We start from the raw sequence: 21399 nt of genomic DNA, 5'->3' as shown, positions 1-21399 counted from the left end.
GTGTTCTGTCTGTAATCACAGCTGAGCAGACATTGACAGGCAGCCAAGTTCCTATCCCCAACAAGGGTATCACAAGACAAATTTCCACTGTTTACTGTCACAGTGCAGTGTTGGATTCATCCAGACTGAACAGTGAGCAGCACGCATAGGAGTTGACCTCTGACCCCCCAGTAACCCCCTGACATCCCCTTAAACACGGCTACCACGCCCAAATTAAAAGCAACAAATATCAAAATGTAATAGTCATAAAATTAAAGGGTAACTCCACCAGTTTTACACCTTACAGTGTGTTAACAGATCTTGGGGAGTACTACCGCATATGTGATAAAAAGTGGTATTAAGCCTTCATGGCTCCAGAGGAAGCTGCGTGTAATCTGATATACTGCCTCCAGTGATGTCATTCAGTTGCTAGGTTGCGGTTGTGGGTAATGTAGGCACCGGATTTTGAAAAAAGAGGAAGAGTGTGTGGAATAAAAAAGGTGACCCTGTCTCATGTTTTCAAACTGTCCACAATGAATTCAACAGTGTTATAGGAGTGGACTGCTTTTCAAAATGTGGGGACTACATTACCCACAATGCAAGTTAGCCACTGAGTGACATCACTAGAGGGCATTTATCAGATTACATGCAGCTTCCTCTGGAGCCACAAAAGCATTCAGTCTACTTTTTTCACATATGCAGTCGTACTTTACCCTTTGTGGAAGTGACTCCCTTTAACTCAGCACTCATGCTCCCTGAAGGATGAGCTCTTTGCATGTTTGACACTTCTCGTAAGCTCTCCTCTAGCGCCACCCTTAGGATAGGCTAGAGTGTAAACTTGCATACGTCATATGTGCCTGTGTGAATCTAATACTATCAAAATGTTAAACTTTTTGACGGTGAGATGGCAACATGGTCTTGTGTAGTGCACAATAAAAATGAAGCTGGAGTTTGGATGTTTTTGGCCTAGCTTAGCATTAAGACTGGCAGCAAGGGGGGAACAGCTCGTCCAAAGTGAAAAATGAAAATGCAGATTCGCCTTTCAGCATTTCTACAACACATCAAAACATCTGGTGTGCTTAATCCCTTACAAAAAGCAATGTAAAAAAAAATACCATTTTGTTATCAGGGTAACTCCACGAGGGAGCTATGTTTAGCTAGATACTCATGAGACCATGTTGCCATCTCACTGTCAAAATGCCTCGCAAAGAAGGCAAATAACCATCTTTTCCAAAATGCTCGGCTTTCTGACCTTAACACACCCATTCGGTTTATAAAACTGCTGAATCTGCCGTTGTGCTCTGTTATCTGCTCATTAGTCGTAATTAGATCTTCCCTGACAGTTGAAGCACACACACATATGCAGAGGACAGATTAAGACGAACACTCTCACGCAGCACGCAGCACTTTGTCCCCGCTCCAGCCACACATGCACACACTCATGCACGCACACTACTGTATGACACACACACACTCACAACCTCATCATTGTTGGACCTGATTCCCCCTGACTTTTCCTACAGAGGTAAGCTTTGCCCTCCGGCCATGCTGCAAAGGGTAGCTGAGTCCTTCTTATTTAATAATGAAATGTGTCATACACAGAGCAGGGCGGGACACAACACACTCTCTCTGCCTTCCACTCCGACATGAAGAAACCCACCGTGGCAGTCCCCTCTAACATTTAACGAGTAGCGGTAATAGCATTTTTAGATATCAACAATTGCTTCTTAACCAGCCTGAATTCGGAGCCAACATATCCATAATGTCATTTAAGAAGGAACTCTTATTAAACAAATCTGCATTTCATTTGCACACAGGTGCCTCTGTCCTTTTGTCTCCCCGGAGAATTTGGCTGCACTGAAAACCTCTCAGAGTCTCATTCCTGCTGCTTAAAAGCACAATGCATTAACTAAAAGCATCGGTGAATATAAATGGATTTTATTAAGCCAGAGTTCCTCGTCTCTGTTGGATATTAACTCTAAAAGGGTGCCTGAATGGGGCGACTTCAGACTCCTCAAAACTTAAGGTGCTTTACAATGCACTCGTGGCCTAGAGAAGCCTCATTTATTCGCAGTGCTTTTAGGGTGCTTATTACATGGCTGTGAGGGGGGATGGCGTTCTACCCTCGAGAACATTAAGAATGTTATTGCCAAAGGGTGAAGTGCTGCTCTTTAAGCTAGGAAACGAACCCATTCAGCTCAGCAGGGCGAGCAGGGTGAAGTGCCTGGAGTGGAGGGAGGAAGGGGAGAATGAAATTGACGTTTGACAGATTTGAGCCCCACGCTTGTATTCTAAATTACCTTGACTATCGTAGGTATATGTATTCCTGCTAAGTAGCACCAATGTCATTATACTGCAGGTATTCAGGATCACGGGTGATGGCTTGTTGTTTTTAAGAAAAAATTGTTTAACTGCGGACGTGAAAAGAGGGAACATGACTTTGTGATTTTGACGTCTCCCCGTTTTACGTCTCCTAATGCCAGCTATCAGAAGTCTCATGGGAAACACCAACTTGAAGCTTAGGTCTTACTGACACATTGACACTTATTGAAAATTATATACTAATATTGTAACCCTCAATTTTTCTTTGGCTGTAGTAACTTGAAGAGACAAACAGCATGAGATAATTATTTATGTTTTTTTTGACACCGGTTTCTTCAGCTTTATTTTTGAAACACCTTTCCGTCACACGGACTGCCAACGCAACCAAACAAACTCGAACCAGAAGTTTCCCTATTGTTGTTTCAGTAGCACGCTTAGAGGCAATTTCGGGGGAATCTAAAATCTTTGTTAAAACTCAGTTTGCTTGACTTGGATGAGAGGAAAATATTTGTTTTGAAAATAAAAAACATCTGTAAAGGTGCCACAGACACTGTAGCCACAAAGCTTTGTTGATAAATAGAAAGATATGCATCATAGATTATCCTTCCTTATACATAAAGCGAAGATTATTCAAACTTCTGTTCTTTATGCATCCAGACCGTTGTGAGAACAAATAAGTAATGCTACAAGGGCTATTTTCATTTTTCAGGACATTTACAAGCAGATGTGAAAGTGACTGTGGAGCTCATAAGTCTTTCCCAGTCTCTCACTGTTTCACTGCCTCATATTTTACATTTCATTTCCATGGCTGGAGCACTTCTTGTTATTTATGCCCTTTCCACCTTCCCCACACACTCACCTGGGTAAGGAATCTTAGCATGACTCAGTCTCATGAATACTTTATTCTCTCAGTCGTTCCCCCATCTTTCCAGTGACCTGGACAAACAACAGATCACTGCATTCAGATCCTGCTGCTGCTTTGCCCCAAATCTGCCACAGAGCGAGAACAGGTGACAGGGAAGCCGCAAAGATGTATTCCACATCCCTGTGTGGTATTAGGCGACCTGGAATAAAGTGCAGCCCCTTGGTCTGTTCGCATGCTATAATTCAAATAAGATTCAGAAAGCGATGTGTGCTCTCTGTTGTTTACACATTTTTTCAAACAGGCCTGAAGCACATTTCCTCCTCTCATTGTTTTCCACCGTGCATGGGAAGAACATGGAGCTACAGTACTGATTATCTTCCTCGGGCATGTCGGTAGATTTGCGTCCACCTCTGCAGAAACAGATTCGCCGCAGCTGCCAGAATGAGTTACTGATAATGACAAGGGCAATCCCTGTTATTGCGCGTCACGTTCGCGTTCCATCTTTTTCCCTCCGTTGCGGTTAAAATGATTCTTTCAGCCCTCTGCGAGCAGGTGTTGTTTGATAACCGCTCGGCACACTTAGCGCTCACTCACAGTCAATTTATTCCTCCATGAACAGAGCTGAAGGAAGTTCGTTCAATGTCTCCACTGTGTAGCAGCGGGGAAGGTGTCACGGCATCTGGTTGCACAGTGAATAGTGATGGTTCGAGGAGAAAAGTGTTGGAAAGAAAAATCGGTAATTGGTAAATGTGTTTGATTCTCAGTCTGTCTCCCTCTGTGTCCACAGAAACCCCACTGAAGGAAGGCGAAGACGCCGCCTCCTCGTCAGACTCTGCCTCCGATTCCGCCTCCACTCTGTTCGACCGCTGGGGTCACGACCTGGGCCCAGAGAGTCGAAGGGTCGCCCTCAAGAAGTTCCGTTACTATGGCTACAACGGCTACCTTAGCGACCGCATCTCCCTTACGCGGCCGATCCTAGATTTACGACCGGACGGGTCAGTCGGTTGATCCATTTGTGCACTGTTCATTGATTGATCTGTCCCCGGGGATTCCCCCTTTAATGGAATGGTTAATGTAACAGCCTCTCGTTCTCTCTGCTTACACCCACCAGGTGCAGAAACATGTCATACTCATCAGATCTTCCTCAGCTTAGCGTCATCTTCATCTTTGTCAACGAGGCCTTGTCGGTGTTGCTGCGCTCCGTCCACACAGCCATCCAGAGGACTCCACCGCACCTGCTCAAAGAGATCATACTGGTGGACGACCACAGCAGCAGCGGTGAGAATCATAAAACATCATCGCAATGTCACTTTTGTGTTATGCGGGAAAGCCTGCCCAGCTCTCCTTGATTTACAGCCAAAAACACAGAGCTCATTTATAACTGCATCCATCCACAGGGGGCAATCAGCTCGAGGTGGGATGAAAAGGTGTATTTTCCATTTTGATAACTCCCTTTGCAGCTCCTCTTGGCAATAGGTTTTTCCATGGGAATGTATAGTATTATCAATATATATTTGCCCTTTGATTGATTTTCTGCTTTAGATTTAATCTGTTGGTACTTTTTGAGAAAAAGAAGGCATACTTTACTTACAGGCATATAATGAGCCTATAATTTAACCTTCTGTTCACAGATATCTATCAGAGAAGACATGCAACTTTGCAGCTTTATAGTAATAATATAAGTAATAATATAGTTACAATCGTCAAAGCGTAATCTGCCATTTTAATTTGCAAAGTTTGGGGACCAACCTGACTGTTTATAATCACAAGCCACATGTGGTGACCTACGCTGAGTGAACGATACGTTTTTCTCCCCCCAGTTGTTTTTTATAACTCTTTTGCCTTTAGTTTCACAGTGGCAAACTGTGAGAGATGACAGGTGATTGCTGTGGTGGAGTGTGTTCACCTCGGTCTCAAAGGAATCTCCTGCATAGATATGTTTTTCCATTTAGGTGTGTGTGCGTGTGTGTATTATGTGAATATTAGTCTCCCTGTTATACAGAGAGGGTTGTTGACACAGTTCTGCCTCCAGGGTCAAGTTAGCAAGAATAAATATGCAACGACTGGTAAGTCTGTCGCCTGACAAAAATGTCACATATTATGACTTTACTACTGTTATTAACGTTGTGACATGGTTGCAGCTTGGTTAGGCTTAGGTAAAAGATTGTTGGTCTGGTCTATTTGGGTTAGGGTTAACCCGGGGATTTAAATAACTACACTGCTTACATAACGTCAATCGCACTACGTACGTTACTTAAGTTACATAATTTACATGATATATATTCGTACTTACATAACATCTTGGACACTCAGTTACATGTAGTAGTGAAACCCTGGTCTCCTGGGATAAATGTCCTTTGAATGACCCATCCAACTTGTTATGCTTTTTATAATGACAATTCAATTGCATCAGAGGGATGCGTCAAGAAATGACGCTGGAGGAGCAACTAGTGTCAAACTTTACCATCCGATATTACGATGTGATGCTATACGATACGATGGAAGACGATGTGATACGATATAGCACAATATGTTATGATATGATAAGATACGATACGATATGATAAAATACAATATGATACGGTACGAAGGAGAGAGCACAGAATAAAAATATAAAAAATAAATAATAAGATAAAAAAATAAAAATGATAAAAAATAACCTCAAGACAGTGTTTATTGCATAATTTTCTTCTATCGTGGGTTTCGGCTACATTAATTTTGTCTATATGAAGTGTGTTTATTGCTGGTATTAACTATCAATTAATATTTTTATTTTTAAATTTGAGTGGATGCCCTGTGTGTGACTCCCTGCCTGGCTCGATCGGTCCTGTGAGGGTTGACTTGGCTTCTGTCCGGTTCGGTCAAAAATAGACAGCTTCTGAACACAGAAAGGATATCGATTCAATTAACCGCTTCATTATTCTTTACTTGTTCTATCACTGGTCTCTCTTTCAGCACACACCACAACACAAAACAATGTCATGAAACTAGAGCCCCCATGAGCGGGACTTAATTACTTTGAAAAGGTGTTTGAGGAACCATAGTGATCGCAGGCTTATTGAGGTTACTGCAGCAGCGGGAGGGGCCTACTGTCAGGAGGGGAGGTGGAACTTTGTTTATGTCTGTCTGATATCTCTGCCGGGACTTTGAACAAATGTGTCACAATTTAGTGAGCTTAGACAACTGTACCACTTAAAGTACCACATTCTAGCATCAGTAATTTCTAATATCTCAGTCTCCAACCCACAAAGCTTAGCAGAGTAGGCGGAATATTCATTCAACACCCACATCATGGCCTTTACTACTAGTTTACCACAGAGAACACAGGAGGCCGTGCAAGGCGGTAATCCACACAGTAATCTGGCAAACGGCCACAGCATCGCTTCACTGCTGAGGAAAGTGCATGCCACAGATCTGAACCTCTGCAGCAGCTAAAAATACCATCCTCAGTGTCAACAGTTTGACTACAGTATGAATAAAATCAGCAGTTTGTTGGCTAATCACTTTTTCCAAGACTGCGGGCATAAATCCACCACATTAAACTAGTTCCTTCATTAATGTCACTCAGGCAAAAACAGAGAAATGGACACAGACAAATATATTTTCTTTTACTCAGTGCGCTGTATATCTGTGTGTCATCTCAAAGATGCCTGATAAAACACCATGGTAATGAGCTGGTGAGTTAACGCAAAACAAACCCATCGAAACCAACGATAATAAGATTCTCTATGCATCAGAACGGGTTTTCTTTCCATTTCTGCAGTAGATTAGCCCTTGTAGAATGTTTCACAGTGGGAAAAAACTGAAACTATGATGATGATATATTGATATCAAATTAAATGTAAAATTAAGCATTTTTTAAAAACACATTTTCAGTCAGTGAATGTGTAAAAGTCCACCAAAAAAGCAGATCAAAACAAAGTTCAGGGAGCCCTGTCAAGGTGTACCTGACCGACACTGCAGGGACATGAACACTGAGGTACACTGCATGATGCTAAATCTATTTTCTGCCTTACACATTTTAGCATTAAGCTTATTTTCTTTCGTTTTTATTTCAGATCTCAAACAAACAGACTGAAGAACAGCCCCCCCCCACCCCTTCTTGTGAAGCTTGTGTCTATTTATCTTGCTGAATGTATTTTTATTATTTTTATACTTGTTTATATTTCATATACTTGATATTTGCTATCTATGTTTCGTTGTCTTTGAAACAATGACAATAAACATCTATTCTGTTCTATTCTGTTTAATAAATCAGCAAAATCCATCCATCCATCCATTTTCATCCGCTTATCCGGGGCCGGGTCGCGGGGGCAGCTGCCTGAGCAGGGACACCCAGACTTCCCTCTCCCCGGATACCGCCTCCAGCTCTTCCGGGAGGACCCCAAGGCGTTCCCAGGCCAGCTGGGCGACATAGTCACACCAGCGTGTCCTGGGTCTTCCTCGGGGTCTCCTCCCGGAGGGACATGCCAGGAACACCTCCCGAGGGAGGCGTCCCGGGGGCATCCGAAACAGATGCCCGAGCCACCTCAGCTGGCTCCTCTCGATGTGGAGGAGCAGCGGCTCTACTCTGAGCTCCTCCCGGGTGACAGAGCTCTTCACCCTATCTCTAAGGGAGTGCCCTGCCACCCTGCGGAGGAAACTCATTTCGGCCGCTTGTATCCGGGATCTTATTCTTTCGGTCATGACCCAAAGTTCATGGCCATAGGTGAGGGTCGGAACGTAGATTGACTGGTAAATCGAGAGCTTCGCCTTTCGGCTCAGCTCTCTCTTCACCACGACGGACCGATACAAAGACCGCATTACTGCGGCCGCTGCACCGATCCGTCTGTCAATCTCACGCTCCATCCTTCCCTCACTCGTGAACAAGACCCCAAGATACTTAAACTCCTCCACTTGAGGCAGGAACTCTCCTCCCAACTGGAGGGAGCAGGCCACCTTTTTCCGGTCGAGAACCATGGCCTCGGATTTGGAGGTGCTGATTCTCATCCCAGCCGCTTCGCACTCGGCTGCAAACCGCCCCAGGACATGCTGGAGGTCCCGGCTCGAAGGAGCCAACAAGACCACATCATCCGCGAAAAGCAGAGATGAGATCCATTGGCTCCCGAACCAGATCCCCTCCGGCCCGTGGCTGTGCCTAGAAATTCTGTCCATAAAAGTAATGAACAGAACCGGTGACAAAGGGCAGCCCTGCCGGAGTCCAACATGTACTGGGAACAGGTCTGACTTACTGCCGGCAATGCGAACCAAGCTCCTGCTCCAGCAGTACAGGGACCGTACGGCCCTTAACAGAGGGCCCCCGACCCCGTACTCCCGGAGCACCCCCCACAGTATGCCACGAGGGACACGGTCGAATGCCTTCTCCAAGTCCACAAAACACATGTGGACTGGTTGGGCAAACTCCCATGAACCCTCGAGCACCCTGCGGAGGGTATAGAGCTGGTCCAGTGTTCCACGGCCAGGACGAAAACCGCATTGTTCCTCCTGGATCCGAGGTTCGACTATCGGCCGAATTCTCCTCTCCAGTACCCTGGAATAGACTTTCCCGGGGAGGCTGAGGAGTGTGATCCCCCGATAGTTGGAACACACCCTCCGGTCCCCCTTTTTAAATAGGGGGACCACCACCCCGGTCTGCCAGTCCAGAGGCACTGTCCCCGACTGCCACGCGATGCTGCAGAGACGTGTCAGCCAAGACAGCCCCACAACATCCAGAGACTTGAGGTACTCAGGGCGGATCTCATCCACCCCCGGTGCTTTGCCACTGAGGAGCTTACGGACTACCTCAGTGACTTCGGCTTGGGTGATGGATGGGTCAACATTTGAGTCCCCAGCCTCTGCTTCCTCTATGGAAGGCGTGTCAGCGGGATTGAGGAGATCCTCGAAGTATTCCTTCCACCGCCCGACGATGTCCCCAGTCGAGGTCAACAGCTCCCCACCTCCACTGTAAACAGTGTTGGTGGAGGACTGCTTCCCCCTCCTGAGGCGCCGGATGGTTTGCCAGAATTTCTTCGAGGCCGACCGGTAGTCCTCCTCCATGGCCTCCCCGAACTCTTCCCAGACCCGAGTTTTTGCTTCCGAGACTGCCCGTGCTGCCGCACGCTTGGCCTGCCGGTACCCGTCAGCTGCCTCAGGAGTCCCCCGGGCCAGCCAGGCCCGGTAGGACTCCTTCTTCAGCTTGACAGCAACCCTTACTTCCGGGGTCCACCACCGGGTTCGGGGATTGCCGCCGCGACAGGCACCGGAGACCTTACGGCCACAGCTCCGGACAGCCGCGTCAACAATGGAGGTGGAGAACATGGTCCATTCGGACTCAATGTCCCCAGCCTCCCTCGGGATCTGGTCAAAGCTCTCCCGGAGGTGGGAGTTAAAGATCTCCCTGGCAGAGGGTTCTGCCAGACGTTCCCAGCAGACCCTCACGATACGTTTGGGTCTGCCAGGTCTGTCCAGCTTCCTCCCCCGCCAGCGGATCCAACTCACCACCAGGTGGTGATCAGTTGACAGCTCAGCCCCTCTCTTCACCCGAGTGTCCAAGACATACGGCCGGAGGTCAGATGACACGACCACAAAGTCGATCATTGATCTCCGGCAAAATCATCAATTCAAATTAAGTTTCTGTTTTAAAAAAAGTAGATACTGGCTTTGTATTGGGCTCCAAACAAAACAAATGTCTATGTCAGTTTTGCTGAGCAGCCCCTGTGGTAGCAGATGCAACTGAAAAAAAAACATGTGTAAAACAGTTGGCGCAACAGTGTTTTAAGTCTTGCAAATTAAAAACTCAAGTCAATGTACCAAGCTAAAAGCTGGCTTACTCTGCAATGTGGCATAAATTAATTGTCCAAATCTGGCACCAAACGGTCCCACAAATCAGGACCAACCTACTGTTTACTGCTCTGACATCACTGCAGCCGAACGATAGCCTCATAAAGAGTTCATTTATTTCGCCGTTGTTCGATGAACAGTTTGTTCTCACATTAAAGGGCAAAGATCTAAACCTGAATGATTACAGTGAGTGCTGACTTGCTGTAGGTTGAGCTAAAGACTAACTGTCTCTACTTTACGGCCAACTTATTTTATATCAGCTCTGCACGGTGCTCAGAGATCAGGGCATGTGCAGGCGCTGGCTGCGTCAGTGCTGTATGAAAAAAGATTCAAACTTATCACAGCAGTCACAGGCGAGCCATGGCTGCCACTCGCCTGTTAGAGGGCCGGTGTTGATAATTGCATCACGTACTCCGAAACATATTTTACTTCTGCCAAATCTATAATTACCATTATGAGAAATCTGTCTGCGACCGTCACTTGCGGATTTTATGGTTCTCTCGCTGCCCCTCTGTTCTTTAATAATACAGTAGATCAGAGTTTAGTTACGGTTGCTGCCCAGGGTTGAATGCTGATTAGTGGAGCAACCAGGGGATAAATAGATTCAACATTTACCTCAAATTATTCCCTCCTAATGCGCCTCGACTGCTTGAGTTAACAGTTCTCCGCGAAATGTGATTTAATGCTTTTGTTGGCGCTGAATAACAAGTGTGTGGCAGTAATACATAATGACGGTAATTGTTGGAAGGTAACTCTGAAAATGAAAGTGCGTGATCATTTTTGTGGCTTATTGATTGTACAAGGTGTAATTATGACAAATGAGGGTCATTTGAGGTTAGACGGAGGCAAAAGTGGAAATGCAGTCACAGTCTTTATGAGTTCCCACCAGAATAGTGAATCAGCAGAGGCATCAAGGTTGCATTCATAAAACCCCAGAGTGCTGATCAAAGATCACCGAGCCGTGCACACCTTCATTAATGTCACATTGACATCATTGTCTCACTGTTAGCTAAATATCTACATCGTAACTTACGCCAGTGCAACAATTTATCTAAACTTTAAACTAGGGCTGTAAGGAAAGATTATTTCACTATCATCAAATCTTACAAAGATCTTTTTAATGAATAATTGATTATTTGGTCTGTATGATTTAAAAAAAAAAAAAAAAGCCTCAATGTTTGTATCACAGTATACTTTCAGCCATCAGTGCTGTCTTATCAATAAAGCCATGACAAGGCCAAAGAAATAATTTAAAAAAAAACATTAAAATGGGCCAAAATATGGAGCCTTGCTGAAGCTGAATCGAACCTAGTTACTTAAACAAACCCACCTCGCTTGAAGTTTCCAAGCCTAGCCTAAGGCCACCAATTTGTGTTCACACATGAAGAAGAGCTTATTTCACTTCATGTTACATGCATGAATTTCACAGCAGGTTTATTTGCCCTGAACATACAGAATACCTGCCTGAATATTAGCCGCAAGATAGCAAGCATACTAGCGGGCACCCTGGGTGTGTGTGTGTGTGTGTGTGTGTGTGTGAGGGTTTACTTCAATCAAGTGTCAGCACACACCATAGAGTCCTCTCTGTTATCCTCGAGTGTCTTTTCTTTTTCACTTTTCCCCTCTCTGCTCTTATGTACTCAAAGCGTCCACTCCCTTTATTAAAAATCACTAATTTATCAATTAAACGAGCATGTCATACAAAAACGGTTTCCAGGAACAGGGAATCTAGCTCCAGAGACCAAAACCTTTATTTCTGCTGTAAAGATGGTTATTTTAATATGGTCTCTTATGGGGACTGACTCGCGTTTGGAACCAGCCTCAATAGTCCATTAGAGGAACTGCATTTTTTTTTGCACTCCTACGTTGGCTTCATTTCTCAGCCTGTAGTTGCTGCCTGCTCATCACCTGGTGCATGGGTCAGTCCAACATTTTGGTCCAGAAAGTGTCTCGAAATATTTGAATGAGTTGCCATTAAGTTGATTTTTCTTGTTCTGCTTTTCCTCTAGCGAAACTATAGTGCTAATGTAATGAATTGAAATTTGGTACTGACACCACATTTATGTTATAATAACTTGGCTGACTCCTTCACGTTTGTTCAATGTAAAATTCATGACTTTCCCACAGTGATTTGGTCTACAGGCTGCAGGAATGGATACAATGTCCATGATAGGAAGACATTAGAGACCCAAATCCTAGAAAGTGATGAGCTGCTTCATATAGTGAGAGGGACAAGGGTAAATAGTAAATAACAAATATAGTAAATGGTGGTGAGTTCCGATTTTAGTCAGAGTTTGAGCTGAACTTAAAACAAACAGTCAGGTATTAGCTGTTTAGGAGGCATAAAACACAAAACTGCACAGGGGTAAAATATGCATGAATGATACGAGGTGAAGATTTGCATCACTCTCTGTCTGAACACACCTTAAGTCCTGCTCAAAAGAAGTACAGCGTCAATGAAAGTTGATGAAAGCCTGGCGGTGTGTAGCTGAAGCTGACGCGTTAAGTCTGAGATATTTAAAAACAACCATCATACGGATAAACTGACTGACATGGGTGCATCATTAGTGACGAAGACTCTTGAATGTTCCTTCATCCATCAGTTTTCTTAATAATGAGCATTGCAGCTGACTGGGACAGTAAACAAGCAAACACTGCTCCTTAGATTGCATAATGTTCCAAAAAGTGACAACATAATATCGGTGTTGAAAACCCTTTTGTTAATTTCTCCACGTTGTTAACAATTATGTACAACACACTGATCCTAACAGCTGTTAACATTGTGTTTTAGACAATATTCAAATACCATTTGATTATTTCAGCGTCAATCTGTTCTCCACTGAGGATCTTTTAACCATCCTCCGGTCAGACAGAGCCCAGCAGCTCTCTTATGAAGGTTTTTAATAGACAGAAGGCAGACAGCTCTCCTGTTGCTCAGGCAGTCGGCTACATTTGAGTAAAAACATGTTTCACAGCGTGGACACGACGCCTGGAAATTAATTGGGCGACTGGAGTTGCGCTTGATGTAATGGCTGTATTTTTTCATATATATGGAGGTAATCTCACACGTACGTGGAACACAACAAGGTGCTCTTCAAATACCCCCAACTCCAGCTTTAAATGAGCCCATCTTTCTTCCAGGTCAACTGCAAACTGTGGCTCATTAAAGGAAAACAGAGTGACTGGAGAATCCAGGCTGATGGTAATAATGAATAGAAAGGGGAAGGCAGCAGCCGTAGCCTGCAGGCAGGATTACAGCACAGAGAAATCACAACGAGGAAATGAAGATGTTCGCTGTTCCACTGTGGGCAGCCTGTGTGTGTGTGTTTGTGTGTGTGTGTGTGTGTGTGTGTGTGTGTGTGCGCGCGGGCGCCTGAGTCTGTCTGTCTACCTGTATGTGTGCAAGGCATTTAAGAAATCACTAGAGAAAGAAAGGAAGAACGAAAGAACGAAAGAAAGAATCCCATATCTTAACAAAGACTGTAGCATATCTGTGGCTCAGTAATCTAACTGCATTCTGTTTTTTTATTTGGTGTTATGAAGCCTAGAGGCCTCGCACATCATCTGGGAGCATAAGCTAACTGTCTCAATATAGCAAAACAAACATAAAAGACCTGTGTTCAGTTATGGAACTAATGTAGGGATATGTAGTATATATCATATGGAAATTATGGTAAATATTGGTTATTTATTGGTTTTGAACAAAGAAGAAGAAGCAGAAGAAGAGCACAAACAGTCTAGACTAGAGATCATCATCACACTAGAGAACATGTCAAGGCCAGTGTGGATTTTTTTTATATACACATGTTCTATATTTTCTCTCAGAGAGGAGAGAAATAGTCTTTGAGTTTTAACACAGCACATTTTATCAGATCTGTGGAATATGAAATCAACCACCTTCACTCACTACATCTTAGCTTTTCCAGATGTGAAATTAGCAGTTATCTTATCGGTATCTGCCACAAGAAGCAGCGTCCGACCATTATTAGCTGAGAACAAATCCGTATTGTGCATCTCTAGTTATATACTATAAAAAATACTTAAATCAACTTAAACATCAACTGCTGCCTTAGATAGGTGATTTAACTCAACTTAGGTTGAATAATTGGTTCAAAGTTCTTCCACGTCTTCAGTTGCCAACTTAACATAACTTGAGAAAACACATTCAGTGTCCATAAAATATTAATCTGACTCAACAACTGGTCAGTCACGCTAACAAACATTACAAATGATCAGAAACAAGTTATGTTGTCTCGTCACATATGTTTTCTTCAAACCATGGCATTAAAAAGAAGGGTCTCAGCAGAGATTCAGGTCTTGAACAATGCATGCTGGGAAGTCTGCTCATAAGATGATCATGTTCCTTTCTAAACTTGATTTAACTCTTCACACTACACCTATCCAGCTAATCACCTCATGTCGAAAGACTTCAAGATAGGAGAACTCAGGTTTTTCAGTTCTGACATTTTTGATGAGTTTGAAATGAATTAATTTGTATATTGATGTTAATGTACTCAATTATGAATATATTTCAGTATACCTCTACAGGAAAGTAGAACAGAAACACAACACAAAAAACAGAAATACACCACAAAATCCAGGTCCAGTACTTTGGTTTATAACCAACTACCAACAAAACTAACGACATTACCACCAACCTCAGCTGTGCTTTATTCATTTCTGATAAGCAAATGTTAGCATGCTTCTAAACTAAGATGAAAACCATGGTAAACTTTTCACCTGAAAATCTCAGCATATTAGCATCTTCATTGTTGTGGTCATTGTCGCTGTTCTGCTGCAAGCACAGCATCCGCACAGCACGAGCATGCTGACATTAGCATTTAGCTCGAAGCAGCGCTGCGTGAAAGAACAGCCTCACAGAGCTGCTAGCCTGGCAGTGAACTCTTGTTTTCATATATTGTTGTCCTTTTTCTCTCTCAGTTTCCTCTTTTTCTGTTGTTTTGTGAGTACCAGGTTACCCCATGATAGAAACATCTCTTTCATAGCATAAAGAAAGCTGGCCTTCTGCAGATTTGCTGTCTTTGGTAATTCAGAGACTTTAAAGTCCCTCTTGATGTTTGATACTTCCATGTTCTTTCAGCGTTTGTAGATCGGCAGTTTTCTTTATTTCCTATCAGTTATGTCTTACTGTGGGCAAGGGAGCAAGGAGTCCTGAGACATGATTTAAACATGACTGCACTATATGGCCAAAACGAATGCAGGAACCTAAGCATTCCACATACCGTATCGGTGAACACATCATTCCAAAACCAGGGCATTCGTCTGCCATTCCAGCCTCCTCTCATCTGGTTTTGGGCTTTGCTCCAGATTTACAAACCTGGCTGCAGGGATTTGCTGCCTTTCATCTACGGGAGCATTAGTGAGGTCAGCGACTGATGTCGGCTCACAGTTTCCATTCATATTCATTCCAAAGGTGAAGTCAGGGCTCTGTGCAAAAGCCGTCAAGTTTTTCCACAACAAAACATTTAGCTTTGTGCACGGAAGCAAAAGAGATGACACTGTTGCCATGAAGTTGGAAGCGCATTGCCTTCAAAAATATTCTTGGATGCTGTAATTCACTTTCACAAAGTTGGGAGGATTGTCAGAGACACAGTTAGAAAACAACGTTCACTTTCACTTCAACGATGTCACTGAGTCTTGGTGAATGGGTACCAATGATGTTCTGGACGGTTTTAATCACAGTCTTTCTGTCATGGGACTTACACAAACCATGCCAGTTTGTGTTGTTTCCAGTCACAATGCTTTATATTGTTCCTCAGTAATTACTGAGATGATGTTATCAGGGTTATTGAGACTTTAGAAAGCACCTTCCGAAGGGTTAAACTTAGTAAAAGTTGTATTCCCCATGACAAGTGAACAGCGTTTCATTTGAGAACACATTCTCAAACACACGTATATCACCATGACCAAACAACAGCACTACTGCAGCATGCCAGCGAAAGGCATACCTTCGTCTTACGATTCCACTTTGATAAGGTTTGAGGAAGAAATCTCCTTTGTTAGGTTCAGGAAAGAAACATGGTTTGTCTTAAAATAACAGTGTTACAGATGTAGCTTTGGTTCAGAATGAAACGTGAGCAAAAATAACTTAAAGTTGACTTTCTCTTTTACTGTAGACATAAACAGCGGCCTGCTGGCTGAAAGCCCTGTGCTTGTTTTTTCCTTCCTCCTACTTCTGTTGGCTTTCTCCCCCTTTATACTACTTTGCCTGACTACCTCCTTTGCTGCCTTAATAATTAATATGGCCACTAGAGGTCGCCTTAAATATTTGTAAATGTATAAAGCTCCTTTCACAGTCGTCCCAATTGGTCATGTGTTTGAGGGCAGGCTGGTAAAACCATCAGAGAGTGTTAAGATTCCTCTAAATTAGAAATCAGAAGCGGGTCCAAAGCATGACAATACAGCCCTAGATCGAGAGTACACATAGTTTTGGCCATGAAGTGTATTTGACATCTAGACTTTGCAGAGCTGTACTCCTTGTTCAACCTATTCCTGCAGAGTCTGTTCAGCACTACACCCTCGCTGCTACACTGCTCCCTGCTGCTCAGCCTCCATCTGCAGTAGCATCTCTGATTTATGTAAATTCAGCATTTTTGTCCATTCAGTTTGAGCTCATGCTCAATTACTCTGTGTCCCAGGGTCTGCCAGGGGGTTCAAGAAATGTGAACATGTACAGCATAATTGCTGCGACATATGGATAATGCCTTAATGAGTTTCCAGTCTGAGGAGAAATGTGTCAGTGAAATGTTATTAGAAAGATGGTTCATTCTACTGCAAAATCAGCAACTTTGAACGTGTGTTTTTGATGTTGATAAAGCTAAATTGAGCACACACAACCACACACACACACACACACACACACACATACCCAATCAGAGCACATTTCCTCGGTGCTGTTGAGCCGAGGGACTCTCTGCAGAGCTTTGCCGATAAGATCGATGCTGTTGCAGGCTTCAGCGAGTTTGCATTTACATCCACTCGTGTTCATGTTTGTTTGTGTGTTGTTCCCCTTCCAGTGGAGCTGAAAGAGCACCTGCAGAGCTTCGTGGACGAGACCAACGCTCAGCACGGCCCGGGCTTCGTCAAGGTGGTCCGCCATGACAAGCAGGAGGGGCTGATCAGGTCCAGAGTGAGCGGCTGGAGGGCCGCAACCGCTCCCGTCGTCGCTCTGCTCGACGCACACGTGGAGTTCAACACCGGATGGTGAGCAGCCGGCTTCACTTCATACTGTGTACTGTGACTACAGCGCTGTCTACAGAGAGACTACAAGTCTACACAACCAGACACCTTTCTTTCTTTCTTTCTTTCTTTCTTTCTTTCTTTCTTTCTTTCTTTCTTTCTTTCTTTCTTTCTTTCTTTCTTTTCTTCTTCTTTCTTTCTTTCTTTCTTTCTTACAATACTTTGTTTCTCTATTTTATATCTTACAATACTTTGTTTCTTTCTTTCTTTCTTTCTTTCTTTCTTTCTTTCTTTCTTTACAATACTTTCTTTTCTTTCTTTCTTACAATATTTTGACTTTTCTTTCTTTCTTTCAATATGTTATTTCTTTCTTTCTTTCTTTCTTCTTACAATACTTTCTTTCTTTCTTGATTTATTTAAAGGGACAGTGAACAATAATCATAAAAGTCACCATTTGATATTTTGTAATTGTGCTTGTATAATCAAGACTGTTTCTGTCTATGTCTGTTTCTATTTCTAAATAATAGCATAATACTATTATTATAAAGGAATAATGAAGGAAGAAGCTATTCTGTAGTCTGGTGGTACGGCAGTGGATACTTCTGTTTGTTTTGTCAAAAGGCCTCAGGGTGAACAGATTTTTAGCTTCGAGCAAATATGTAGTCCCTTTGCAGGTACAAGCAGAGAAATCGCAGAGTAACAAACAGTACAGAGTAAAAATAACACCTCAGGTTACACAAAATATAAAACACACAGTACAAAACTACAGACAGAAGTACATCACAAATGTATGCTTGTCTCGCAGAGCTGAGCAGCTTTTAACAGAGTTTTTTGAAGTTGGATTTGAAAGTGCTGATAGAAGTGCAGCCTCCTCACATCGGCAGGAAGGGTGTTTTTTTTTTTATCATCGATCTGTAGCTGCAGCTGTTGTGGAGAGTTGTCTGGTATGAACTGGACTCGAGGATGTTCTGCGAGGATCTCATCGAGCCTGCTGAGTGAGCGTGTACAAAATTGTATAAAATGGACAGAAGTTATAAAATCATCAAAAATTCTCAAACTATGGAAAGTGTTTTCCTCCAGTACCCTGCAGTGATGGAGGTACATGGAGTATTTAGAGTTAGTTTGCAGACTTAGGTCCTAAGAGGTCCAATCCAGGATCCCAGCCCTTTTCCTCTGTGCCATAAACTTTGCTGATGTCTCAAAACTATTTTAAAAATAGTGAAAAAAATTAATGAGCCACACCCTTGACGATGACATGCCCCTTAAGGACACACATATTGTAGTTTTGCTGACTGAATCACACATACACCACTCTGCACAATCCTACTGAGACTGCTTTTGATTTCAAGGTCAGAAAATCAGAGAGTAGTGAGAGTTATATGTTGGTTTTGGCTTGGACGTGGGATTCATTGACAATACCATGAATTTAGAATATTGATTAAGGGTGTAAAGATACGATATTATATCGATTCTTTGGACAACGATATGATATTTGCCGATATCACAAAGAATGCCACGATACGATTTTGATTTGATTCGATACAGGGGCCTGCGATCCATATGAGATTATATCATATGCCCATTTAACATAGTTACATTTATATCAACTCACGAAAATGCAACTGAAATAAGATTTGACCGTTGTATTACTGAACTCTTCAGAGGAAACATTATTTTAGCAGTGGTTTTGTTTGTGAGTCTCTCTGTGTGTGTGTGTGTGTGTGTGTGTGTGTGTGTGTGTGTGTGTGTGTGCATGTCTGAGCGCCCTTTTGATACATTCTTTTTGAATAAGTAAATCACGTCTCCACACTACAGAGCGGTGGATGTTGTGCACTGCTGCAGGTGTCCTGTCCTCCCAGTCTTGCGCTGCTGTAATGATACAGCCTGTTTTCCTGCTGTCAATGCTGGGCCAAAGAAGAACAGAACACAAAGATGAGATATTGAACGTGAGCATTTATCCAGCAGCCACTTTGTTTGAAAGGTCGCTGATTGAATCAGAAAGAGAGGCATCATTTCTCTGTGTGGGCATTCATTTCTCCTCAGGACACATCAGTTCAGCAGGCAGAAGAGTAGTGGAGTATTTGAACGGTGAATGGCACAAAACAGTCTATTTATACGCTGCTTCATGAAGGGATCATTCCATTCTCCCAGTCTTTTGAGCATTATTGAGAAGTGATGTAGCTGTAACCCATTTTCCTGTATATCCACTGTTCAGACAGGTGCACACGCTCAGCTCCGGAGAGCCACAGAGGCAGCTGTGGCATATTTATTAGTGTTTTGGGTCGCAGAGTAAGTTGATTATGTGAGAGGCTGGCAATGCAGTGATTTAATTCCAGACTTCCTGTTGTGCAAAAGATAAGTCGAGGTGGTTTAGGTATTTGTTAGGTAGCTGAGGTTGTTGTGGTCCAGGAAGGCCTAATTAAACCTGCATTCCCGTGGTTGTTCTCTTTGACGGTCTTACCTCTGGGCAACAGCCTGCCGCAGAAAAACACTCCAGATCTAAGTGTGGTAGATTTTCATTAAACTGAGATCTGGACAACCACTTAGCCACTTTAACGACATTTAACACTTGACAGGAGATATTTATACTGCTGCTAGAAAAGAGAACCCAACTATTTTTCATCTTGACCGCAAGCGATATCAAGCCTGGCTTTGTTTTGTTTTTTCTAAGTCTTGTGCTCATTTAGTGCGACATTATGGATCAAAATGTCTTTTTGTGTGTTTCCTGCACAGGAACGTTTGTTAGCCGTCTGGTTATAAGGAGAGGATTAGCAAGCGTATCTGGAACAAGTATAGTGAAGTCATTGCAGCATTGTTATTCATTGCAGTGAGTGGTTTAACAGTTCAATGAGCAGGTTTGCCCGATACGTCCAGGTCTCATCTGCTGTTATTCTGCTCCATGGGCTTTTCAGCTTCTTTGCCCTTGTGCAGGCTCAGGTGTGTTTGTGTGTGTTTTTTTTTTTAAAACATTCAGAAATTGAAGCAGATTGAAAAACACCATATTAACTTTATTACAATATATTCATTCATAATCATGAATTATTAATCATACTCATTCATTGTACCTACTCTATCAGCTATTTTCTAAAGGGTTTTTACTTTGTTTGTGGCAGCAGTCGCTGAAATAATGATCCACAACATAACAACATGCACACCGTGCTGCACAGCAACATCCATAATAACACAAATGATAACCAGAACTGTTTCTTTCATCAGAGTGGATGTTGTGTTGAACAGGCTGCTCGTATCCTTGATGGGTTCACTGTTTTGCTGTACTCTGAAGAGTGATGGCTGTTCAAAATGACGGTGGACAGTCCAATCTTCTGTGGAGTGCTGCAACAGAGACGACACCCTGTGACTCATGTGGGTTAATCAGTCCTGGACTCAATCAGATGTCCATGTTGATGTTTATGCCAGATTGCACCTTCTCGTTATTGTAACTACACCCTGAACAAAACTCAGGGAGTATTTGTGACTAGCTTATCGGCTACCACTTTGCTGTCAGACTCACTTAACAGAGATGAAACAATGTATGAACTACAAACAACTCAAAATGTGACCACACCAGTCACAACGCCGGTCAACATGTTCTCATTCAGACGGACCACACCCATCTGTGAATTTCGACCTTTGAGCTCAAATACACACCTGTAGTTCATCAAACTAAATGTGGACCCCGGGCTGTAAAGTACAACTACTTTTGGCCCCTTTGCTTGAATTTTGAACAGTCAAAACTTAATTTTGATCTAAACTGATGCACTGACAGATAAACACCTGGCCAAACGCAAAGCATCCTCTGTGATTCCCGCTCCAAACGGTGTCTCCAGGAACACATTTTGCCATGATGACACACACACACACACACACACACAATCCCAAGCTTAAAACAATAGCCAATGCTGTCGCGGCTGCTAAAAAGTGCATATGTCTTAATTTAGTGCATCTATCACACACATAGACTACAGCTTGTGCCTGTTTCCATATGTACCATCACACACACAGAAAACACAACCGAGCTAAAATGGGGGTGAGGGATACAACTATGGCTCACCAAAATCTTCTTGGGGATGTTGTTTTCACTCTCATCACTCTGGATTGGGTTCAGAAACATGTAGGGGAGAACACGAGCAGCCAGTCGCAATTGTTGCAGTGGAAGCTCATATCGGATCTCCGTTGATGTCGCAGCCCCGACTTGTAGAAACATTTATGAGGGG

The 21399-nt window shown here is 43.2% G+C and overlaps 1 protein-coding gene across 4 annotated transcripts in view; it reads left to right on the top strand.

Moving 5' to 3' along the window:
- Window positions 1-21399, top strand: part of LOC115587369 (polypeptide N-acetylgalactosaminyltransferase 18-like) — a 182659-nt gene that overhangs the window by 88079 nt on the left and 73181 nt on the right. For all 4 annotated transcript variants that reach the window (XR_003985029.1, XM_030427205.1, XM_030427204.1 and 1 more), the window contains exons 2-4: window positions 3954-4161; window positions 4278-4444; window positions 17023-17209. Coding sequence is in view for 3 of the 4 variants with exons in the window: in XM_030427205.1 (XP_030283065.1) it covers window positions 3954-4161; window positions 4278-4444; window positions 17023-17209 (562 nt within the window). In the remaining variant the exon portion in view is untranslated. The remainder of the gene's footprint in view (window positions 1-3953; window positions 4162-4277; window positions 4445-17022; window positions 17210-21399) is intronic.

The sequence above is a fragment of the Sparus aurata genome, chromosome 8, assembly GCF_900880675.1.
Source record: "Sparus aurata chromosome 8, fSpaAur1.1, whole genome shotgun sequence".
NCBI lineage: Eukaryota > Metazoa > Chordata > Actinopteri > Spariformes > Sparidae > Sparus > Sparus aurata.
This window is presented reverse-complemented; position numbering and strand designations above follow the sequence as displayed.